This window comes from Terrapene carolina, unplaced genomic scaffold (genome assembly GCF_002925995.2).
Source record: "Terrapene carolina triunguis isolate 2854851 unplaced genomic scaffold, T_m_triunguis-2.0 Scaffold838, whole genome shotgun sequence".
In the NCBI taxonomy this organism is placed as follows: Eukaryota; Metazoa; Chordata; order Testudines; family Emydidae; genus Terrapene; species Terrapene triunguis.
Genome location: NW_020665189.1, coordinates 16787094 through 16813898, shown reverse-complemented (window position 1 = coordinate 16813898; position 26805 = coordinate 16787094). Strand labels below are relative to the sequence as shown.

Here is a 26805-nt window from a genome sequence, read left to right as displayed (position 1 = left end):
GAAAGCTTATGCTCTAATAAATTTGTTAGTCTCTAAGGTGCCACAAGTACTCCTGTTCTTTTAGTGTTGTTAAGATTCTACATGTTTCTTTAGCAGGAAATACACTGTACTTAGAATTCACAAACAGAATAGGAAATCTGCATTCAAATTGATACTTGGTCCTGTTCTGATGACCTTTGAGATGGCACAATTTGTTTTCCTTTCCACTCTCTGGGGGAAAAATAAAATTGAATATATCATTTAACTTGTTTTCCCTCATCTATTAGTTTTCAATAGAATTCCAAACAGATATATTTATTGTAAAGAACATTTTTCTATAAAAAGAATGAATAGATTATCCCCTAACCATGCAAAAAGAATCAGCTGTATGTGCATTCAGTTTGTGTCTGTTAATTCTTCCGTTTTACCACAGTCCTTGAACACTGGGTCAAATTCATGCCTGGCCTAACTTCATTGACTTCAGGGATGATTATCTTTAAACTTCAAGAACCACAGAAAGCAATGGATTGTTCTATATTAGGATTTCAAATGTAATTTTGAAGGTAATAGGCAACAAAACAAGTAATCACTTTGTCCACTTGATGTACTAATATTTTGCCTGCTTTCATGTAAATCCTTGGATTAGTCTGGAAATAAATATTCCTTTATCCTTGACTAATACCAGTTTAGATTTCAGTCAACTGCTATAGTAAGTGCATATACCATAAAAGGCAATGAGAAAGGGAATATATTATAAAATCTGATATCATATGACCCCCCCGCTCAATACAAATATTTATGCAAATTCTTATTTGATTTTTGCACCTACCGTGAGTTACTTTAAAATTTTCTAGAAGTATGAACAGAAATTGATAAAGGGAAAGAAAAAGGAAATACACTCTTTTTCTTTGTTGAAATTGTTAATGGGATAAGATCAGAGGCGTAGCGAGTGCCCTCCGTACCCTCCGACCGGAGGGGGCCCCGCAAGGAAGGGGGCCCCTAAAAGTGGCAAAATAAATACCGCATTCCAGTTTCTGCATTGTAAGGGGCCCAGCCCGGACATATGTTCGGAGGGGGCCACGTTCGGAGGGGGCCACGTTCTTTGTTGCTACGGCCCTGGATAAGATAATCTTATAATAATTTATTTAAAATGCAATTTGTCATAGGGTGAAACAACCAGATATTGCTAGTGGGTGAACCCTAGTTTGTTTGTGTGCATAGGTCTATATCCTCCAGGCCTGTTTGGAAACAATGCCAGTGACTACTGGGCCTAATGGTATGAACAGCTAGGGATGATCATTCCAGTGTAACTGGAGTCTTCCATTGGTGTAGAATCAGTATAGTATCTCCTACACCAGCTGCCTACCAACTGCTGGTCCCCAGCTACTATATTAGCTCCTCTGAGTCATTGACAGCTGGGTTGAGTTTGAACAGCCCTGAGTTTGCTCCAGCTTACACTGAGAGATCAGCCTGGCACAGAGCTGGCCGGAGCTGGCCTAGGATTTGGGTAGCCCAAAACTAGCATAAAGTCTTCTTTGTTCACACTTCCCTCCCGTCTTCTGAGTGGTGTGGTGTGTTTCTTATCTATAGCCAAGGATTTGGGCTATAGTATTTATTTATTTTAATGATGTAATATTTTTTAGTTGCGTGAATATCTTAACTTCTCTACTTAAATGTATCTGAGAATGACTGAAGAATCCTGAAGACTATGACAAAGAAAAAACATAAGAACATAAGAACGGCCATACTGGGTCAGACCAAAGGTCCATCTAGCCCAGTATCCTGTCTTCCGACAGTGGCCAATGCCAGTGCCCCAGAGGGAATGAACAGAACAGGTAATCATCAAGTGGTCCATCCCCTGTCACCCATTCCCAGCTTCTGGCAAACAGAAGCTAGGGGCACCATCCCTGCCCATCTTGGCTAATAGCCATTGATGGACCTATCCTCCATGAATTTATCTAGTTCTTTTTTGAAACCCGTTAAAGTCTTGGCCTTCACAACATCCTCTGGCAAGGAGTTCCACAGGTTGACTGTGCATCGTATGAAAACATCTTTAGTCCAATAAGTCCAAAATATACTCTAATTGTGGGCAATAAGTTGTATGTTTTAAGCAAAAAGTAATACAGTAATATCTTCCACTGCACCACATTTTCATTGGGGAGCTAGGATAAAGACTGGAGCACTAGCAGGACATGAGCAGTAGAGCTGCTGGATTTTGTACCAGTTAGAGTTTTTTTCAGTATGTGTGGTTTCATTCCTAAGTCCCACCTTGTGTTGGGAACTTTCCTTTATTAGATCTTCTTCCAGGATCTCCCTTTAATGAAAAACCTAAACAGCATATATGTTGATTTAATGTAGGATATGGAGATTATAATGACAACCTTGGTAAGGCCACACATAAAGTAGAGTGTATAGCTTTGAGCACTTTGACATTTAAAAAAAGTTGATAAGTTAGAAAGAATTAAAAATATTGGAGCAGATGACCCATGAAGTTAAATCACGGTAACTGAAAATGCACATAATAGAAAAAAAATGGCAGCGTCGATATGATTTCTAAAAAGCAGCTCTATATTTTGCACCTGCAATTTCCAGGGTGTAAATAATTGTGGTACAAAATGAAGAGAGAGAAGGTGGGTGAGTTAATATCTTTTATTGGACCTATTTCTGTTGGTGAGAGAGACAAGCTTTCAAGCCACATAGTCATTTAGATGTCTGCCTCTCTGACATCTACAGTAAATAGCAGCAGTTGTGTCCATCCATAAATGTGGACATAAAACTACATTTGCAGTTATTTGTGCCTGGAAAAAAACTGCAAACACAAAAGGAAGGTCAGGGGGAGACTATGTTCAAGATCAGCCTAGTGAATGTCTATAAGTATATGAGGGGTAATAATTTATTGGAAGTAATGGGGTAAGGAATTGCATGGAGGAGTAACAGACTGGAAAACGGAAAATCAACTTAGAAATTAGGAAAAAATTTAAGAGGGAAATCAATAAGATAATAGAATCATTTACTAAGGGAACTAGCTGAGCACCATCACTAAACATGTGCCAATAGTGGAAAGGGGAGACTAGGTTGGTATGCAGAGGGCCAGGCACTCTTCACAGATGCCCTGATATCTATAGGGTGACACCACATTCACCTATAGGGTTTTAGGCTGCTCCTTCCACGCATGAGAGCATTCCTCCCCTGCCACTTGAGGGATTCACTGGGATCTGTGACCTTTCAGCCTAGCACAATTGTAAAAGTAACATGTCCCCTTCGTAAGGTCTTCCATGGAAGAAGTATGGGAAGAAGAAGAGTGGGTTTGACTGGAAGATCTAGCCTGATATCCCTTATGGATTCTGATCTTTGTAGTTATTGCTCAAACATATATTAGAGATCCCATGTGGGTTACTGTTACTCGAGTTCTATTCTATCATTACTTTAGTCTACACTTCATCATGTAGCAAAATTATTTTGTGTTTGTTTCATTCAACGGGTAAAAGTTATTTTGTTGATTACTGTTTTGAGGCTCTAATAAGAGTTATTGGGTCTATATGATATGCTTGAGCTTCCTGAACACTAGCTAGGTATAATTACTGTAAAATCATATATGCGGACATGGATACTGCAAAGCACTCTGTGACTCTGAGAGCTCCCAGCACTCTGTGACTCTGAGAGCTCCCAGGACAAATTATTTTCACAATGTACATGATGTCTAGAGTATAAGCAATGACAATAAACTTTCCAATACAGTTTGATAATGTTATCAGTAAATATTCATGTTAGAGATCAGGGCAACCTATAGTAATTGCCTTTGGAATCAGAAACTATCATCCACAGTTTTGGTTTAGGCCATATCTGTGTGTGAAACACTGAGGTCCTTACTGTGGTCTCAATCTATAGATGTAAAGGCCAGAAGCGACCAGTGCGATCATCTAGTCCAGTGGTGGGCAATCTGCTGCACATGGGCCGCACACGGCCCATCAGGGTAATCTGCTGATGGGCGCCAGACAGTTTTTTTACACTTGCACAACCACCTGCAGCTCCCAGTAGCTGCGGTTCGCCATTCCCAGCCAATGGGAGCTGTAGGAGGCGGTGGCCAGCACATCCCTGTTGCCTGCTCCGCTTCCTGCAGCTCCCATTGGCTGTGAACGGTGAACTGCGGCCACTGGGAGCTGTGGGAGGCCGTGAAAATGTAAACAAACTGTCTGGTGGCCCATCAGCGGATTACCCTGACGGGCCATGTGCAGCCCGCGGGTCAGATGTTGCCCACCACTGATCTAGTCTGACCTCCTGGCAACAGAACCTCACACATCCTTTCCTATAACAGATCTATAACCTCTGGCTGAGTTACTGAAGTCCTCAAATAATTATTTAAAGATTTCAAGTTACACAGAATCCACCATTTACTCTAGTTTAAACCAGTAAGTGACCCATGCTGGAGAGGAAGGCAAAAACCCCCCAGGGCCTCTGTCAATCTGACCTGAGGGAAAATTCCTTCATGACCCCAAATATGGAGATTAGTTAGACCCTGAGCATGTTGGCTAGACCCACCAGCCAGACACCTGGGAATGAATTCACTATAGTAGCTCAGAACCTCCCCATCTTCTGTCCAATCTCTGGCCATTGGAGATATTTGCTACTAGGTATTTACTATTCTGACACTCTTACTCAAATTGAGAAGTCCAATTATAATTAATTGGTGCCACTAAACGTGAATAAGGGTGGAAGAATCCAGTCCTCTGATCCTATTCATTTCTTACTCAGATAAACTGCCATTGTCTGTATCTGTCAATAAAAAACATGCTGAGAATTATTCTGATCCTTGTCCATCCCCACGTCCTAAAAATGCCTCAATGGGTTTGATGATCTATCAATGATTTATATTTTAGTCTAAGTCACAACCTTCATTTCTCAGGGCAGGCAATGTGCCAAGGATTTGTTTGGATGCTACAGAATGTATGTTAATTAATCTTCCACTTCTTGAGAATAATCTTGCAATCATTCATTCCCTAGTGAATTGCAAAGTTATATTGCTGTTAAAAATATCAAAGTTACATAATTCTCCAAGGAAGTGGGACATTTTCCGTGTGTGTGTGTGTGTGTGTGTGTGTGTGTGTGTGTGTGTGTGTGTAACACAGTTGGCTTATTTCCTGTTGTTTGCACAACATTAATTTTTCATTTATTTCTCAATTTATGATCCTATCATAAGCCCAGAAAGTCATGAAATTTCTGATAAGCTAAAACAAAGTATTTTACTTCCATATCATTTTGTGTTTGTACCATAAACTTACTTATTATTTTTAGGGTTTACATTGGTTTCATCTCAATATCATTAGTAAAACAACTGCTCCAGCTGCAGTTATGTTATACTGGATGATGTTTGTTTATATCTTGTGGGCCACATCCTCAACTAGTGTACACTGGTTTACACCTGGTGAGGTTCTGATCCAATCTCTATTTACATGTGTTCTGCCATCAGACAGGGGCCCTTTTGAGTGTTCTGATATCTAAGACCAGCACTGAAGTGTACAGCAAATAATGAATTACAGTCGGTTTTAATAGTTTGCTGAGCAATAATCATCTGAGCCCTAATAACCTGGTGTGTTAAATTTCCTTTGGACTGTTCCCTTGGTGCAAATGTAATTTTAATCCAGTGAGTCAAATCCTTGAAGATTCCATTTTTGTAATAGCATCATCATATGGATTAGAGCTAGCATAACAGTTCCTTCACTACCGCATCCCAATTCCTGGAAGTAGGGGTTATGGTCAGGAGAATGGGGCATGTCATAATATCTTTACAGACATTTGGTCTATGGCTGCTAGAACAGTTTGTGGCTAGCAACTAAAGGTATTATAATGCTGGGAACCTTTTCAGTGATGTTTTAATGCACCATGTGGAATCTGAATCTTCTTTTGCTGCCAGCTGTTTTACCTTCAGCTCATGAGTTTTTTGTAAGAGGTAGAGTCTGGAAGTGGGAACATTCTCAATCTAAGTTGAATACCTCTTGTAATAACCATATGCTTCTTCCAGTGGTTGAGGTTAAATTCCCTCTGTGAACTTCTTTAAGATTAAGCCAAGAGCCAATTAGATGTCCAGGGAGTCCTTAAATTTATTTAAGACAATTAAATGCTTGCAGACCATGTTGATAAGGGCACAAATCCATTACACTGGATGGTTAATGAGGACATTTCACCATCCAAATGCTTTTGTCAATGGGGTCACTGTAATATTTACATGTTACTCAGTCCTGATTATAAAAGTCTTAGAATTCAAAAGAGGAAATTCAACTACAGCTGTAATATTAAGCTTTGTGTGACTAAGAATAGCTCAAGGAAATTTCAGTCTTTAATTTCTTTAAAGAAATGTTTGAGATTGCCTTTTCTGCTATTTAAATTCTCTGCTGACTTCCTAAAAAGATGCAATAGCATTGTTTGATACATTAGCTGTGATAATGGATTACATCACAACTAATATTACCTTTTGATAATTAACCACTAAAAATGTGTGGATATTTTAAAATAAGATTTTAAATATTTAGAAGTTTTAGATATTTTCAATTAATATAAATAAAATTAACATGCACAACTATTGCTTTCTCATCATAACTTTTGGTTTCATGTATACAGATTTTGTGCTTTGTTAATGCTACTGTTTTTATTGTTGAACATGAGTTTATTTTTGCTACTGTCCTCTCCCAGGTGCAATAAATTATGTTTATTAAAGAGTTAGTCCACCAACGTCCAATAAAATGAAATCAGTTTGAACTTGAAGAGGGGTCTCTTAAATCAATAATTTTTCTATTATATTGTTTTACAACTTTGAAGGAATATGTATATAATGTAAAATGTATATGATATCCATATAATATGTTTCAATGTATCAATGAACAGGATGTGGGTGGTCACATCCAGTGGTTAGAGCAAGAGTCAATGGTCAGGAATTGGTGCCAAGGGTTAGGATCAGGTTACCTGGGTCCTAAGCTGGGGCAGGAACTATTGCAATCATGGGCAAATGCTTTGAGCAGCTGCTCAACTGTTGCTGTTGCTGGGCTCAAGGGCCGGCCTGCTGACTCCTTCAATCAAGCAGACTGTGTAGCCAACCAGGCAGCCTACTACAGGCAGGTTGCACTTGTTAGGAATCAGGGCCTGCAGCAGAGACAATCTCTGGGCAACCTGACACAAAGCCCTGTGACAATATCCTTTATCATGGACCTTTGATCACCTGTCTTGCACTATGTCTAATTAATCTATTTTCTCTGGGACTACTTCTAATATTCCAGACCTCTCAACAACTGATATTTTACAACTGTCATTTTATCTGAAATCTGAGAAATGTATTCTTCCTTCTTCCACATTTGGAAATTCCCCCCCAAAACTCATTGGCCTGAGGTCTAGGATAGGCAATATTTAGAACTGAATATAGATTCATAGTTTCCAAGGCAGGAAGAGACCATTGTGATAATCTAATCTGACCTCCTATACCGCACAGTCCATAGAACTTCCCCAAAATAATTCCTAGAGCATATTTTTTAGAAAAACATCCACAATCTTAATTTAAACATTGCCAGAGATGGAGACTCCACTACAGACAGACAGACACACACACACACACACACACAGAGTTTTACGTAACAGTTTTTATTTTAGAGGTTTATAAGTTATTATTAATCTTTTGTCTCCCTTAAAGGCCTATATAGCTGTTCTCATGATCCAAAGGGAACCTGGCAGTAGGGATGATGAATGGATTCAAACAGCACTGTCAATAACAACTTAAACAAACATCTAAAACATTTATAAAATAGCTGTTTAAAATATGAGGCATATACAGAACACATGAAGATGTGGTATAACGGTTTAATTGGCATTTGTTTGGAATGGCTTGCATGGCTCACACTTGTCTATTACACTCCTGAGTAATGCAGCCACCTCAAACCTCTGCAGATAAAAATACCTTTATTTCATATAATACTGTATTTGCTCTGTCTTTCTCTCTCTGTCTCTGTCTCTGTGTATTATATAAATATGTAACATACATGCATATACATAAAAGACAAACAGAGGGTTAATTAATGTAGAACTTACTATGGACACATAAGATGAGTTTTGAATCCAACATTAGCTATTGAGAACTCTTTATACTGTTGAAACAAGCAGGTGTATTAGTCAAAGGTTCATTTAAAGAGTTAATTAACAGCAGAACTATGACCCGTCTGCAAAGAGATTTCAACACCTGGCATAAAAACTCATGTCTCAAAAAGCTGTATTGTGACAGCGCATTGAAAAAAAAATGCTGGAAATATTAACTGTGAAATTACATCTATAAGCAATAAATTATCAAGCCCACATTGTAGACCAATTTTAGAATTGCTAATCAAAGCCAATAAATTTTCTATTCGGGTGAGAATTTGTGGTGGTTAGATCTAATGAAGGCTGTTGATAGACACTCACTGTCCTAATTTTCTGCTTCATCAGAGCGTGTAACTGAAGTGAAGACTGACATCTTCGTCACCAGCTTTGGGCCTGTCTCCGACCACGATATGGTAAGTACCATTCTATATTGTTACAGTAATAATTTTTAGGGGGTTTCTATAATAACATGATACCTCACTCTTTCATTTTTATATATATTTTGGTTCCAAAATAATGTCAGCTTTTACACTTAACCATCATTGTTAGCTATGACTGCATTTAAGTGCCCTTAAATTAGCAGCCTCTGTGACTTTAATAACGGGTTATAACAGGCATTATACGCACACCATAGTATAGAATTCCTCTCATACTTAATCATTTTGAATGGATCAGTACCCTCGAGAGAATGATCACTCTGTCCAAATTGGCACACCGCTGATCCAATTTTCAAAAAAGATCATTATTTTAAAGCATGATAAACACGTAAGCCTACAGTCTGAGGCCCAGGCTGTAGAACTCATGTTTTTAAATTAAACACTGCTGATCAATTGGAAGTGAATTTCCTAGATATTGGCTGGTCAAAGAAGATTAATGATGAGAATCTGAATCACTCCTTTATGGTGTGCATATCAAAGCCTAATTGCTGCATAATCACAAGGGAGTCACATGTTCAGAAACCTCTAGCAAAGCTGCTGTAGGTACTGGCCTTAAACTTAAAAAAAAGATGTAAAAACGGGCAAGTTCCTTTACTTTTTTGCATATAAATGGAACCATTTTCCCTCTCACATGTGAAGGGACACTATTGAGAATCCTGGTCTGATGTATGGCTACTAAACCTTGCTAGATCCTCACCATCTGTATAAAAATGAGAACTGGAAATATCCTAATAAAGTAGGCTTTTATTTTTTCCCTATTTAAATTAATCATCTAGCTAATCGAAACACCAACAGAACTGGAAGAGAAAAATGTAAAAGGAGGAACTAGCACATGAAAGTAACTGATTCCTTTGGGTGTGTAAATTGCTGGGTGTATAAATTGGACCAGTCTCCAAAGTTATAGCTGCACTTACACAACAGCTAATTGAGGTTCTAGCTGAAAAACGTAGCATTCCATGATGGGATTATAGATAAAGTTTTTCTCCAAAAATTAGTTATTTTTCATGTTCCATTTTTTGGTACTTTGCCCAGTGCCACCATTTGAATGTTGCTTGAAGTGGATGATACCATTTACACATTACAACTGATTTGAAAACTGCAACTGATATTACTTTTAGGATGATATTAAAGCAGGCAGGTGTGTCGGTGTGTTGGGCTGCACAAACTAGTTGGCTGCCCCTTTAGATGCTCAGTCCTTTCCAGTGAAAGGTAATTCAGAAGAATGGGTGGATCAAGTGACCCATGTTCTCAGTGCACATGCACTAAGATGGGAAGCAGTGGAGAGTGGGGCATACCTGCACAAAGGCTGATTGTACTGAGTGGATCGCTCTAAAGCTGAAATAATAATTCAAAGCAGGTAATGCATTTGGTGAGTTTTGCCTTTCTTCTGCTTGCATATAAACTACAAATGGATTGTGAAATTCTTACATTTATTTGCTATTTGAAATTACAAGTAAATTACTTCAATGGCAATTTCTTGGACTGCGGTTTGTTTATATCCTACTATTATTCACAGTTTGCACTCTGTTGATAAATTAGATAAATCACTTCAAGTTGCTTCTCTTCCCTGATTGGCTAATTGATAGAACCAACCAACACAATGCAACCCGAGTATATTTTTTAAATACAAATATGCAATTTGAAATTAATCTTCAGTAAATAGTCAGGCTTTTAAACTAAAAATGTAGCAGTTTAGATTTTCAAAAGTGATTTAGGGTGCCTCCATTTTTGAGTGTTCAATATGAGACACCTTAAAGGGGCCTGACTTTCAGAAGGTGGCTGCCCAGTACATTCTGAAAATTGGGATCCTTTAAAATGTCTCAGGTTCAGCAGCCCAAATCACTAGCCACTTTTGAAAATCTTAGCTGCTTTTTGCAACTTGGTTCAGATGTTCACAGGAAGTAAACAATAAAGGAGAATGAACATGGTTGAATCAAAAATCATTTTAAAATTTGAATTCATATTTATGAACTTTCCCCCCCAACTATTTGCTTTGATAGCCTATTGTCTGAAAATGGGTAGCCAGTTTCATTGTGGAATTCCAGCAGTGCATGCCACCCTGGTGAGCAATACATCTGGGGGCCTTCTCATAGCATAAACTTCAGATCAAGACAGCTTGTAGGCTTACTGATGTATCTAGGACTATGCAAAGGCTGGACTTTCTGTCTTACTTAGATTTGGTTGATTCAAGTGATTTAATTATTGAATACAAGTTGAAACTAATTTGACACTTGATACGTGTCTATCTTTATGTGACACTTGGCATTTGGGTAGAAATATAATACTAGAACATAAAGTCATCTATTTTCAAAATTAAGCATAGGTGTATATTAAAACAAAGAACTAATATATCAACATCAATATATCTGAATTTATGTTGCACGAGGAACCACTAGGTATGAAAAAATAGGATGGTTCCTAAAAATAATTTTATAAACATACACCACATTCTTAATTTTCACTACACTAATCTTGGGCAAAGACGTGCATTGATTTGTTAATAAAATGAAATTTTACAGTAGAGGCTTAGAGTTTGTGAACCAGCATCACTTAGGCAGGTGTATTTTAATGTTTAAGGAATTGTTGCTAGTTATGTCACCTATTGCTCATCTCCCTTTCAGGAATCCAGTAATATCTCTGTAGCCTGTTGGCACCGACCCTACTACTCCCTCTTAAAAACACCTTAAACTAAATTTCTGTACTAAGTAAAATGAACATGGAGAAAGAAAGAGAGCTGGAACACATGGCATGTGGTTGCCATCACCCCAGTCATTTTCCTTCTATGGTCTGTCTCTCTTTCCCCAAACCTTCCATGGTTTTTTAGATGCGAAGCTCCTCAGGGCAGAAATTCTGTCTTCCTATATATTACTATAGCAACTAGCACAATGGGGCCTTTGGGTACTCCTGCAAGATACGTAAAATAATAACAGTACAAACAAACAAAGAAACAAACAAATAATAATAAATAATAGCCAGAGAGAGACAGCAGATAGTGTTAGGGAAACACAGAAAATATTAAATCATTTATTTTCTGGGCCTTACAGGCCTCCCCCAAAGCAACAACCCTAAAATATTTGGCAATTATGTGATTTATTGTGTGGATACAGAGGGTTAATTTATTTTTCTCTGATTACATTCCCACTAATGCAAATGTGACCAATCCTTGCTGTGAATGGTGCAGTCTGATTCTTGTCTGGCTTGTTTAACTGCATATTTACTAGAACTACAGCAAGGAGTTTTGGGAACTCTGTTTTCCTGCTCTGTTAAGTCATGTCCCATGCCACAGAAATCACACCCATTCTGGTGAGAAGATCTGACCATTTGATGTTTAAAGTGGCTTTCTGATAGCTTTCATATGAGCAGAATAACTAACCCTAATAAGGGGGAGCATAGCCACAGCATGTTCATTTTTAAATTTCAATGACTGCTCTGGGAAAAGGTTTTTTAGGGTAGAGGAGCCTGCAGTCAGGAAGGGCAGAGTGCCTGACTAGACCCATAAACACTTCCTCTCTGCTTTTGTTCCGCTTCCATCAAATTATTTGGTCACACACCTGATCTCTCAACTTCAGATCCCCCTGCACCAATATCCAGTGACTGATTGAGCTCCTTAGTCTCCTCCTTCCAAACTTTCACGTCATCCCACTGTCTTCCCTTTCTGCAGTATCAGATGTGGGTGAACATTGTTTCTATGCTGCCAGGCTGTCATTTCCTGTGTTTATCTTTCACTACACTTCTGTGTAGGAGGAAGTTTTTGGGTAGACCTTGGAGAACTTGATGAAAGCCCAACAATCTCTTGTCACCTGCTGCCCATAAGCCACCGAGCCCCTCTCACCTCTGCTTTGGTACAAACATTGGTGTGAAATCCCGACCCCATTGAAGTCAGTGGCAAAAGTCCCATTGATTTAAGTGGTTCCTCATGTGGGCCTTTTTCCAGCAGAGCCCTTTAGCATGTACTTAACTAGAAGCATGTGAGTAGTCCCATTGTAGCCAAATAATCCTGCCCCCAGTTGTGAGATGGAGCAGGAGTCACTAGGTGATTGAAAACAATACAAATACTAATGTGATTAGAATTAAGCACATGCTAAAATGGCTTGCTGGATCAGGGCTTAAAGAAACATTTAGCCACATGTGACTAAACCATTTGACTATGTGCAAGGAATTTGATTATGAATATCATACCAAGATAAGAGATGAAGCACAAAGACATACTGTAACCTTTCCAGTCTAAATAGCCTGTAATGCAGCTGATAGTTTACTGATTAGAAAACATCTCACAATGGTTTCTGCTCCATGAAATACTAACATTTGTTAAAAATAAATGGAGGATTTAAAGGTGGTCTGTTGTGCTGGAGTCTGGTGTGGTGTGGAACCTAATTTCTTCCATTATTCTTTCCAGCGTGCCTGTCTTTCCTGACTGTATTCTTGGATAGATGTGTAGTTCTGTTACTTGTGTGTGTAATACATATCTATACATTTTCAGTGATGGCAGGGTCATTTTCCTTCATGGTTTGCCATTGGTTCTTTGTCAAAAAGTCTAAGGGGAGCCTCAGTCTTCAGCCAAAAACAATGGATGACTGCACAGTGTAATTTTAAATTGCGGTGTTTTTCAATAGCTTCATATTCATCACAGCATCATAGCAGTTACAGATGGAAGAGACGTTTAAAGTCAGATAGTTTAGCCCCATGTCAGTACACGATTATTTCCTACAAATTATTTCATCATACTTCATCCAGTCTAATATTAAATCTTTTCTATCACTCCCTTTGGGAAACTGTTCCATGATTTTATATATCTTACTGCCTGATATATATATTTTTATATATTACAACTGTTTTGTAATTTCATCCTATTACTTCTGGTTATGCTGCTTTGTGCCATGATAAAAAAAAATTCATTCCTTAATGAGCAATGATTACTGTCAAGGATGAATTCTCTTCTCATTTACACGGATGTAAATCAGGAGTAATACCTTACTTTCAAACTATTGTAAATGAGGAGAGAATCAGGCATTGTGTCCCTTCCCCCATCTCCTCAATCGTTGCCTAGGCAAGCAACAAGTTTGGTCCAAATCTTCCCTTGACTTCTCTCTGTACAGTCCAGTGATTCTGGGCACTGAGCTCTTGTACTCTTTCCTCAAAAATCATTCCTACCATAATTTTCAGTGATCTCTTGAACTCCCCACAACTTGGCTACATAGGGCTAGAACTGAAAGCAATATTCCAGCATATGCAGTCAAAATATCATATCTGTAAACTCATATCTTACTTGTTGTTCATAATCCTTTCTAAATTTCTTCCTAACCTTTTTTTAGTTTAAATGAGTACCAAAGCTGTAACCATCTTAATAACAATCTTTAGACATGGTATACTGTTCTCATAATTTGCTCTTACAAAAATGCTAGAAGTTTACCTGTCACAAACTTGTATTGCAAAATATGACAATCTTGAGAGTTTTCCCATTGTATTAATTGCTCTAGGAATATACAATAGATGTATTTTTCCGTCAAAGTTGGAGAGATGAGAGACTAAAATTCAAAGGACCCATGACTGTCCTCCGGCTAAATAATTTAATGGCCAGCAAGATTTGGACACCTGATACTTTTTTCCACAATGGAAAGAAATCAGTGGCTCATAACATGACGATGCCTAACAAACTACTACGAATTACAGAGGATGGGACACTGCTGTATACAATGAGGTAAGAATAAGAATACCGCATTTTTTCATTTCATTTGAAATTACTACTTTTTTATGGTACAATTTCCTCAAACAGAATGGAGAAATATTTATTTTGGAAGATAACTGTATGTTTGAATTTTAGGCTTATTAATTATTTTCACAATAGATAATACAATACTTGACTTAAATTCAGGAGTTTACTATATAATCTTTTTTCTCATGCCATACCATGGCCATTTTTACACTCCCTGCCTGTGCTTTAATGCTATGATTTTGAAAGGCACCTAAGGGAATTAGGCCTACAGCATCAACTAGCTTTTAATGGACCTGAAATTGGAGTTTCTTTTGAGAATCCCAGCCTAAAAGCACAATGAAGCCTGAAAGTTTGCTACTCACACTCTAGTGAGGTAGGCCTAAAATGTAAAGCATTTTTTTTTTTGAGTACTATGGAAAACAGACTCTGAGGACTAGAAAAATGAGGGCACAGAGGTTTTTGCACACTTTCCTTGTTCCATGGGAAATATAGGACATTATAGTCTAAAAATGGACATTCATGGTTTTAGACATAACAGGAAAACTAAGTGGTCTGAAGAATTTGTGAAAATGTTGGGGAACAAGTTGTTTCATTGATAGACATTACTCTTTTTATTACAACTGTATCATTCTACTCATGAAGAATTTGGATAATTATTAACTTGTTCTAAATGCTAGTCAGCAAAGTAAATAACCAATTCATTCCACACATTGTTATAGAACACAAATATTAACAATTTTGGATTGGAAAGCCTTATAACAAACAATTGGAAAGGAATATTGTTGTTTTTTGTTTGCTTGTATTCCTGGTTTTGGCATCTAGACAGTTGCCAGTCTACAGGTTTTGTCTTACTGGGATTCAAAGTATAAAATAATTCTTTAGACTAATCAAGCTGGTCAGATTGATACTTGTGTGAGTATTAAGATTTCTTTTAACACCTCTAAAACTGTTAAAAAAGGAGACAGATGTCCCCAGTGTTTTGAGAAATCCAAATCTCCATGCTCCTGGGAGCGTGTCAAATATGTTCAATTTATTCTGAAACATCTTTCAATACTGTCTAAGCTGGAGTCGGACCTTTTCATCTGGCAGTGATACAAGTTTAGGTCAATTTTTCTTGTCTCCCCAAAATCTTGGATGTTAGGGACCTAATATATAAGAGCACCACTTTGCAGTGCATTGTTCAAACATGTCCTTTTAATCATTATTATTTCTGTCTTCCTCACCTTTTACTTGTAAAAGTGCAGGCATGCAATCTCTGTATGGTATTCAGTTATTACTGTCCTTTCCTTGCTAATGTGTGGTGCTTGACTTTTTCACGGACAATATAAATCCTGTTGTCATAAGCCTTCTCTATTTTACCTGTCTTACTGAGCAATATTTTTGCATCCAAGCCAATCAAATCTTTATTTTTATCAATCAGGAGCTTAGCTTGAATTTATCCCAAGCCAATGCAGTAACAAGGTTTTTGTTTTAAGTAAATTTCAGTCCCCAAACCACTTTAGAACCACTTCTATAAGGCCAGGATTTTACCCCAAGTGTTTATGTTGTTGAGAGATTACAGAAGTATATAATATGAAAGCAGTGGAAGTTTTGTCCGAGTAAGGAGTATGCAGTTTCATATAATTTCTTAATGTCTGAGCCCTATATTATATAATGAATATACATATATATAAAATGAATGTCTCACTCTGTTGGGTTGTCATTATCACCAATACATCTCTTTAACAAATTGGTACTGGACATTCTAAAGAACCGTGCTTAAAATGGGCAAAGTGCATCTACAGAACTACATTTCTTTTTCAGGTTCACTGTAACAGTCCATTGGGATTTAAGAAGTGGGTGTTCAAACTTTCTGTGTGGCCTCAGGAATCATTTAATGTGGACTACCAAAAAAAATAATTTTGAAAACTTTCTTTGGAAGTCTGTTTTCAAACCTACTCTACCAGTTCATTCTTCCTAGGTTGTCAACTTTTCTGCAATGTTTGCACCAATCTATTGATTTAGGTTCATTTCCAAACTGAGGCAGACATCTAGAAAAAGAGGGCCTAATGCCCATTGAACTCAGTGGAAAGCATCTCATTAATGCCAGTGGGCCATGCATCAGGTCCATATTGTATAACATCTTTGATATGAAATGAAGGCTTATTTTGCAACATATGATGCCTGAGGCTGATGATATTAAATAACTGGATAATTGGCCAAACACAAAGCTACTGAAGAGGAAACTAAACAAGCTCTTTAACATTTTGTCCATTATTGTCCTTATACTCGCATTACTGAGGCAAAACTCCCATTATTGTCAATGAGAATTTTGCCCAAGTAAAGACTTCAGGAACAAATTAAACAATATTAGAAGACTTGTGGAAGATTTCAGGCCAGTCAAGCAACATCTAGAGCTGAGCAAAGATTTACAGCAAGACTGAAAAAAAAGTCACATTTTTAAAAAGTTGTTCCAAACCATCTTTTAGAAGTTTGTGAATATGACAATAATTCTTTGGATTTCTCTTGTTACTCACTTAGCAAATGTATTTTATAATTGTATTTATTAAATATTCCTTTATATAATTGTATATATAATTTTGTTTGTTAATTGCATGAAGCTATAATCTTTTCTTTTGCTTATGAATCCATTGTAGACTGACTGTGAGAGCAGAATGTCCAATGCATTTAGAAGACTTTCCAATGGATGCACATGCTTGCCCATTGAAATTTGGAAGCTGTAAGTTTATTTTTAACTCAGGTTCCCCCTTTTAAGGCCACCTTACAAATATTTCACATCAGATCAGATCAGAAGATTATTTAAAAACATAAAAGCTTGTATTTTTTCAATCTTTCCAGTTTTTTTTTAAATGAACATTTTCTACATGACTAAATATAATCCAACATCTTGTCTAGGCATTAGCCAAAGAGATAAATGGCTACGCTCCAAAGATGTAGTTGCAGCATGGCATATAGAAACCCACTTTAAACTTGACTGCAATTGAATTTTAGTTTGAGAATAAGTAAGATCAGTGATATAGATCCATGGATGAATGAACTGATTCAGATAAAAGTGAACCTCTTCCCCCCCAATTTGCGCATTTTTGAAATCAAATACAAATCAATTCTTTTCTAAGGTGCGCAAATATTCCTATTACTTTTTTAAAAATTGGAACTAAAGCAGAGGTATAATGAAAAAAAGGTGATCTTTTTGCACTTCTGGAGATAAAAACCTTACAAATCTCATGAGAGAGTCCCATTCTTTCAAGATTTCTAGCTCAGATTAGCAGATTTATGGGTTGAAAATTGAACCCCGTTGATGTCAATTGGAGTTTTGCTACTGCCTTCAATGGGACCAGGATTTCTCTGAAAAGGTTCAGTTTAGGTAAACATCTTGGCTGAGACCAAACTCTTGATTCTTTTGAAAGTCATCCCTCACAAATATTCCCATTTTGCAGATAAATATATTGTTTTAAAATAATTTATTAAAGTACACATATCAAAAAGCTGAATTGTGAGAAAGTGCTTGGATCAGAAAAAATAACAGGAGGAGTTTATTTCATCCAGTTCAACATGAAAAAAAAGACAAAATGAGTGAACATTTAATAGGATACAAATTGTTTCCTCAATGGCTATTTCTCTTTCCAGTAGAAATGGGTCTTTTCACTGATAATGAATAATTATTCATTCAATTCATTCCTCACTGGGTACCAGACAATGTGATAATTTACTTTGAAATGAATGGCCCTATATTTACTCTAAGAAAGGATTGATGTATTGCCTCTAGACAGCTACCAGTCTTCTACACACAATTTTGTATAGTGATGGGATTCAGAGAATAAAAAGCTTAGAAACTTTGAGTGCAGCTGTCCAGAATTTGATACCTTTTGAATGTCAAACTTTCTTTCAGCTCTTCCAGGAAACATTTCTCACTATCTCCTGTGAAACAGAAGAAAATAAATAAAACCTCCAAGTATAATAGGGCACATGGCTACCAGTGTTCTGAGAGAACTGAAGTATCAGGGAGCCTACCAAATATGTTAAATTTGTTTTAAATGTTCTTTAAAGACTCTCTATTCTAGTCTAGGCTCTCTCTGGCTGGCTGTTACACAAGTCCAGGTTAGGCTATTCTTACTTTACTAAGTGTTTGGATTTTCAGATGTACAAGGCAAGTTCTCACAAGCAAACGGGAAAGGAATTCTCTGTAGATACAAACAAAATAAGGATGGAAGCAGGATAGATAAAATGAATGCATGTACAAATATAAAATCCTTAATACAAAATTAAAACAAAACAAAGATATCTTTAGATGTATTATTTATGGCTCTGATCATGTTTCCTCTGCCCTATACTCTTAAAATTTATTATTTTTATTATCATCAGTGTGTATGATTGCTCCTCAAATTAACTAAATAGGGAGTAGGGGTCGGATAGTGGATAGTGCAGTGATGTCAATGGAGTTTTACCAATGACTTCAATAAGAAAAGTGTCAAACCTTAGTACTGCTATTCGCAGCCAGATATGATGTGAGTTGGTATGTTCCAAGCTTCCTTCACAAAACTCCATGACCAAAACACACACTGAACTTTAACAGCCCTGCTACTGCAGTCTTGGACTCTTGTGCAAGGCACTATCAAATATATTGACTGTTTTGTAAAACGTACAACAAATGGCATCCCTTTTGAGGTAACAAAATGAATTTCCTCTGAGAAAGGGAGTGCTGCCTTCCTTGCATCATTCCGCTTCTGCTGCTCTGAGGCTCCCTGGAGACTGGGCTTTTGTAGTTTTGGAGGCATGAATAAAGGTTATAGCTAATCTATCCAATATCATCTCAACACCAACCTTGCAGAGACTTTGTGAATCAGTTAATGGTGATCCAGTCTTCAGTAAGATGCTTAGTGCAATAGAACCCCCACTTTAAGGTGGCTTCCAGGTGTGGTGGCTAGAAAAAGCTATGCTACCAAGTCGCTGACTTATGTAGTAGTGTGGAGTCATTGTAAGGGTACAGGTTCTCTACCCACAATTCCTTGGTCTTCAGGGATCTGAAATCACTACCTGTTTCTCGAAGAAGGTGAATCATCTGGGGGTGAGATGGCAAACATTTTCTTCCTAAATGGCATGATAAGGAGAAAACGTTGACAGTTTCCAGTATGCTACACAGTTCATTTCCCCAAAGAGGATGATTTGGCCCTAAGATTGGAGCTGAGGTCTCAGAATTAGAACTGGTTAAGAATTTTTTGATGGAATGTTTTTCCCTAGGAAAATGCTGTTTTATCAACCCCCCCCCCCAAAATTAGCAAAAATATATCAGTTTCTAAGGTTTAGGATGGGTTTTGTGGCCAAAATGAGGGCAACCAAGATCTCAAAATAGCCAATAGCCTGGTAGTTAGGGCACTCACTTTGCATGCGGGTGACTCAGGTTCAAGTCCCTGTTTTGTTTGACTCTACCCTGAATATTGGCTGTTCTGGGGTATAACATTCAGAAAAAAATGTAAAAGCTCTTTGGTTCATTCCATTATGGAACAAAAACAAACGTCAAAACCTTTAAATTTTTCATGAAACAAAATTCTTGTTTTCTGGCCAGCCATACTATGAAGTTAAAGCCTAGTTTATTATCCCATTGTCTCCCCGAGTCTCAAATTTTCTTCTTCTATTTACCTTGCTGATACGCAAGCCTGGGTGGTTTAAACACACATACATAGAGCAGAATGCATTCATGATGCAGTCTCATTTCCATTATTAGTATATTAGTTTCAGCAGTTTTTGAATTATCTAAGAGTATTGGAAATCTTTTGCCATGTTATCAGCTGAGTGATACAGTTTCCAGGTCATTTTTATTTGGAAAAGAAATGGGTTTTCATATTCACATGAAGGTGGGAAGAAGGCTAAACATGACCATAGTTTTCTATGGTGAAATTTACACTCAGGAAAAGTGAGGCCAGGCCTTACATTTACCCATAAGGTCGGAGGCATATTTCAATACTCATGGACCATCAACACTGCATATTTTGACTAAATTACACAACGTGTCTGAATGGGCCCAAGAGAATATTAGCCTGAATAATGGCTTCTCATGGTCACAAAAGCCACTCCATAAACTAAAATCTTATTATTATAGCTAATGGCTTGCTACAGCAGTGGTTGCCCAGCAATGTCTGTATTGAATTGTGCTGGACAAAAGCTTTTTCATTTCCTCCATCATTATATACTTCTTTCTGGAACTGATTCCAGAAAGGTCTCACAGCAAGGGGGGTGGCACATACATTCCATGGATTCTGCCCATGTTGTTAAGGCCAGTAAATTCTCCAAAGCTAAAATATATTACCAAAATATCATCCTAAGCAGGAGGAGGTTCCAGTTGACTGGGGCACTTTATAACAAATGCTTAAGAGGCTTCTGGAACAACAGAAAGACATATGTTGGCAAGAACAATATCAGAAAGGCAGATGTTCTCCTTACCTCTATGCATAAAATCCGATTGTCAGTTCAGTTAACATCTTCCATTCATACAAAACCAGTGTCACTCAGGAAAGCAGCAGTGGTAATAAGGGCATAGGGCATACGTTGTCATTTATCTAATACCTGCATCTCTACCTTGGGGGGAAAACGTCACAAAATGAATTTGAAACCAAAGCTGACAATTCTCTTCTCCACACTGGTTAGGCCTCAGCTGAAGTACTGTGTCCAATTTTGGTCACCAATGTATAGAAAGGATGTAGAGAAACTGGAAAGGATCCAGAGGTGAGCGACAAAGATGATCAAAGGGATGGAATGCAAGCCATATGAGCTAAGGCTGAAGGAAGTGGGTATGTTTAGTTTAGAAAAGAGAAGATTAATGGGGGAAATGATAGCGGTCTTCAAATACTTGAAAGGCTGCCATAAAAAAAGATGGAGAAAAATTGTTCTCTTTTGCCACAGAGGGCAGGACAAGAGGCAATGGGTACAAACTAAAACACAGCAGATTTTGATTAAATCTTAGGAAAAACTTCTTAACTGTAAGAACAGTAGGACAATGAAACAGACTGCCTAGGGAGTTTGGGGAAGCTCCTTCGCTGGATGTTTTAAAAAGGAGGCTAGATAGCCATCTGTCTTGGATGGTTTAGGCACAACAAATCCTGTATCTTGGCGGGGGTTAGACTAGATGACCCTTGCGGTCTAACCCCATGGTTCTATGATTCTATGAATCTGAAATACTGTAGTTATATGAAAATACAAACTGATTCAGAAGAGCAGAGCACCTACAACGCTCAATGACTTCTAATTGAGTTTTGGGTTCTCAGCACTTTTGAAATTCAGGCCCTTGGCTTCTAACCTGTCCTCATACTCCAGAATCAGTAGAGTGCTTGCAACTGAGGAATAATATTTCCACCCTTCCATTATGCTGATATAGATTAATGGAAAAATGTTTGCATGTATGAATTATTGCACAGTTACTAGGACACGATTTTGCATTTACCATTGTTTCCAATAAAGTTACCACTTATTTACATTGTTACTTTGAAATCATGTACACTATTAAGGGCTGATCCAACTCCCGTGGAAGTCAGTGCACTGACAAATAGCAATGGTCCCTTTTACTTTAATGGTGCAGGAGCAAACCCCATACAATTCCTTTTATCACCACTCTCTATCAACTCCATCTTCTCAGCTTCCAAGTACATCTTATGTACTGATACAGTGAACTATAAGCCCACAAGTGAGTTCAGATAAATAAGATGCCCAGGCTCTCCTAGCCATTTGCCACTCCCAAACTTGCACAGACATGCTCCCACACTAAGTGCTCTGAGTGAGGTCCATTAGATTGCAGAAAACTACACCAGGAAAAATGATGGATGAATCATTTACAACATGAAGAGAAAAAATAGTCACATATAGTTTGATTCTTGGTTAGTGATCTAGTCATTACAGGAAACAAATACTTGACTGGAACATGCAATACCACTGATTCATTTATGTAACATACTAGACTTAAACTGGATTGCAGAGAATGAGAAGAGAGTCTATAGTGAAATGCAAAGCTTGTTTTCTTTCTTTTTGTCAAGTATATAAATGTAAGTAAGTGTGAACAAGGATAAGCACTTTCAGCACTCTTCAGAGATAGCAGGTACAGAAAAATATATTCAGCATAGTTCAGAGTCATCCAAGCCCAGACAGTCTCAGGGCTTGTCTATATGAGCAGTTAGTGCATGCCAGGCTGGAGTGTAAATCTATCCCACACTAGCCTGCCATGCACTGTCTATGCTGACCCTACTGCCAAGCACTAAAAGTTCCTTAGTGTGCTTTGATCTACTCTAATTTCAAAGCGGGGTAGATCAAAGCACTCTAGTGTTCTGAAGGGTCCACACAGACAGTTAGTGCATGTCATGCTAGTGCAAGATATATTTACACCCCCAATGTGCTGCATACAAATTGATAATATAGTCTAGCTCAGAGGCCTGTCTGGGCTTGGATGAATTTGTGGCCTCTATGCCACTTAAGTCTCATAAAACAGGGTAAGTGGGGAGTGGTGGTCTACAGATGGGGTGTCCATGCAGAGGGTAGAGTTCTAATCATGCTGACAAAGAGGAGACCATTGAGGCTTAGCTGGGGGAGGTTTATTTGGACCGAGTGGCCCAACCCACAATGCATATAGGTATAGAGGGGTCTAGCTGCTGTCTCTCATCATGGTCTGGAATCTAGAAAAATGGAAGTGGTCCATGGCATGCCCATGAAGGAGGGGATGCAGATTTCATGCCCCATCCCCCCTTGGTGTTTCCTGCACAAAGTCTGATCTACTCAGGCTTTTCAATATCAGGAATGGGATGGGGAAGAGATGGATTACTTCCTCTCCAATTTAAAAGGCAGTACTCTGCCTTTGCAATATAATGTAAAAGGCTGGGAAATGAAATATTTTTCTTTTAAATTAGATGCCTATACCAGAGCGGAGGTTGTGTATGAATGGACAAGGGAACCAGCAAGGTCTGTGGTTGTGGCTGAAGATGGCTCTCGACTGAACCAATATGATCTTCTGGGGCAAACTGTGGACTCTGGAATTGTTCAGTCCAGTACAGGTGTGTAATAAAGCATTGTCTTGTTGGGGGTGAGAAAAGTTTATATTGATAAGATGCTTTAACCTGCCAGAACAGAACTTAGAAAGTAAAAGATACAAATTGTAATGCAAAGTGATTGTAAATAGGAGAGCATTGACATCTAAAATGGCAGTGTGTGCTGGTACAGTAAATATCTTCACACTTGAACTGATGGTTAAAATGTTTTATCAATAGGAAGTCTACAATAGTGACAAATAGTATCTAACCAGAAGAAATATAGTAATGTACATCAAAAAGGAAGTATTCATCTCATTTTTATCATCTCTCTATCATCTCACCGTGATAGTTTCCTGCTATGAATGGGGGGGAAATTACAAGTTGTTATGAGAAAGGACAATATCTTGCGAATACATATTTTTTTCATTATAAATTACTCTATATGAAGCTTATATGCCAGATAAAGTGCACTGTGCTATATTGCCATATAAGGGCAGAAAGCAAACCTGTTTGTTGTTTTAAAAATATCGTGAGAACTGAAGCACAGTTGTGGTTAGCATTAACAAGAGTTCAATAATTACAGTAAAGTAGGCTTAAAATGACTCCTAATATTAATAACAGAAAGACTAAATTTTGAAATATAAGCACTCTAGTAGAGTGTTGAAATCTCATAGTTCATCTCCCAAACAGATACTTTGGGTGCAAACATTTTGTTTTACAAGCCTAAATGCAGATTGGAAAGTCCAAATGTGGGATGTAGAAGTCCTATTAAAAGGCACCAACTTTTATTTGTTCATCCATGAAATCTATGATAGAAGAAGAATAGTCTTTTACTTAAGGAGCCTGATCATGAGTCAGAAAATCTGGGTTCAAGTCCCAGCTCTGCCACAGATGTTATTGTATGACTTTAGGGAAGTCATTAAATATTTTTCTGTGCTTCAATTCTAAATGTATTATTGTATCTTCAAAGCTCTGAGATCCCCTTATTGAAGTTACTACGGATAAGTGCAAAGTATTTTTATTTTTGGTGCTACTCACAGATGATTACATCTAATCTGTTAATTTCCAGTCAAAACTATTTGCTGTCAGGTATAAACAAACAGCACTCGCTCACCATCACAGTATCATATGGCTATGATTTCTGGGTAGGATGAAAAATTTTGCTCTTCCACTGCTCAGCATTCATTTCAAATAGATTTAATTAATTTATTTTGGCTCATTCTTAAAAGCAATATTAAGCTGAAAGTTGGGTATCAACAAGCTATAACACTGTTGACCGGATTGAATGGTCAATGGACCATAAAGAATCACTCCATTAGGAGAAGTAGCCACATTACATTGAAAGTGACAGAACCAGTGGCTCAATTACAGTAGTATATTTACACCTAAATAAATAGAGAGCTTTTCTTAATGTTATTCACAAAAAGAGTCCACTGAGAGTGAGCCCTCTAATACAGCCTTCCCGTGACTACTCAGCTTAGAGAATTTACAAACAGACTAGCGAGTCAATTACATTTCAGAACAAAAAAGGATCTGCTAGGGTACTTGCAGGTCCACTCTAGAAAACTAAAGAGAGAATTTAAAATTCAAATCACTGCTCAAGAATTATTTTGTCAGTTCCATCAGGAATGATACAGCTTAAGCAGAAGAAATAAGGAGTTCAAGTGTGCAATAATATCAAAACAAAATTAAGAGAGCTGTTTAAAATGTATAATAACGGTTATTTGTTATGTAGTGCCAAAGGTGTACATGGTGCTTCACAGGCAAATAAAAGACAAAGGGCGAAATCCTAGCCTAATTGAAATCAGTGGTAGCTTTGCCATTTACTTGTGTGGGGCCAGAATGTCACCCAAGGTGCCTGTGCTAAAGGCCAATAAAAGTGATAAACAATAAGGATCACATCCTAAGCTCCTTACGCTAGCCAGTGTTGTCCTGTCTTGTAGAACTGACCTCAAACAGGGGATCTGTGGGAGGAAAATTCTGTGAGACTTCCCCATGGTGTTTCATCTGAATTTTTCTACCTAGTAGATGGATAAGAAGGAAAGCTAGATTTCCCACTCCCTCCCCCAAAGGACAAAGCAGAGGGTTCTGCCTCATTCCCATGGATCTTGGGAATGACCAGAGATCAGGGATATTTCTGAGGAAGTCCTGTGCCTCAAGGCTTGCTTTTGGATGTCCTGCCCCCCTCGAGTTCCCAGACAGTGCAGATTCCAACGGGGTCATGTTGCTGGCAATACTCCACATGTGGCTCTTCCTGTGATCACCCACAAAAGGGGTTTCCACAGTACAGCATGACCTCTACAGCATAAATCCCCTTTAGGACTTCATGAATGAATGATGCTTGCCCTTCCTAGTCCCCATTTTTGTCTCTGGCTCACCTCCTCCCCATGTGTGTATCGACAGTCCCTGTGGAGGGCTTTCTGCAGGGTACCAACAAGGGAGGGATGGAGCCATAGAGGAATCTAACCTCTCCCCATTCTACAGAGAAGGGCCAGATCTGAGTGCAGCCGTAATAGAGAATGACTGAGGACTCACATTTTACTTAGCAAAACTCTCATTGAAGGGAGTAGGATTTTATCTGAGTAGAAAATTATTAAAGATCTCTGGCTTTGAGCCTATAGGCTCTGAGAGCGATTACAGTGTCATTCTGACAATATCAGAAAAGAACAATGCCCCTTTGCAAGAGACCAGTGTTGTGACATAAGGAAGGTAAAAAAAAAAAATTCAAGAAGTACTGAGACAGAAATACTAAGACTTCTTCTACAGGGAGAATTGCTCAAGTTACACCATCAAGGGCCAGAACAGGGGGAGCTGCACCTGTGCAAATCCTTAGTACAGAAGGGCAAAACCAATTTAAACCATGATTTATTCCAGTACAGCTTAATAGGCTTTTTCTGCCTATGCTAAGTGTTTGTTGCAGTGCATCTCCACTGGCTGACATCTCTGGTGCAGAAAGGCGTAACTGAATCAGTTTTTCCCCTTACAAACTATTTTGACCAAAATCACTTTTCCTCTGACCAATGGAAGGTAAGAAGGTACATAAAGAGTCAGAAACTTGGAAAGAGACTTAAACCATGTAGTTAATACTAGATATAGTACATGATAATTCAATACGAAAGAAATAGTTACCTTATAAATACTTAAGAAAGACAGATAATAAATCTTTAAACAACTGAAGACAGACCTAAGAAATGTAATCCCACCACCATCATCATTCTTGGAGCACTCTCACAGGTAAACTGAATTATATTTTAGAGATATTCCATATGTTTTTTTCCTACTTCCTCCTACACAAGCATAAGTGGCTAAACATATACCTGAATTTGTACAATGGATACCTTCTGAAACAAAGACCTGTTACTGTACAGATGCAGGAACACTACAAAAGACTAAAAACAACAGCTATTAAATCCTAAAAATAAGCTAGTTAAATAATCTTCTTTGCACCAAAGTTGTACATATGACAGAATCCTCTATAGTTAATACCTGCTAAAGGAATACAGTTGTGGAAGAAACAGATCTATCATTCAGAAAGTTACTGTTTCACAAAGATCTG

The 26805-nt window shown here is 37.9% G+C and overlaps 1 protein-coding gene across 1 annotated transcript in view; it reads left to right on the top strand.

The window, feature by feature from the left end:
• GABRA1 (gamma-aminobutyric acid type A receptor alpha1 subunit) overlaps window positions 1–26805 on the top strand; it is a 48005-nt gene that overhangs the window by 3212 nt on the left and 17988 nt on the right. Inside the window, exons 2-5 of the mRNA XM_026660848.1 lie at window positions 8440–8507; window positions 14009–14229; window positions 16881–16963; window positions 23130–23273. Of these exons, the coding sequence (XP_026516633.1) occupies window positions 8440–8507; window positions 14009–14229; window positions 16881–16963; window positions 23130–23273 (516 nt within the window). The remainder of the gene's footprint in view (window positions 1–8439; window positions 8508–14008; window positions 14230–16880; window positions 16964–23129; window positions 23274–26805) is intronic.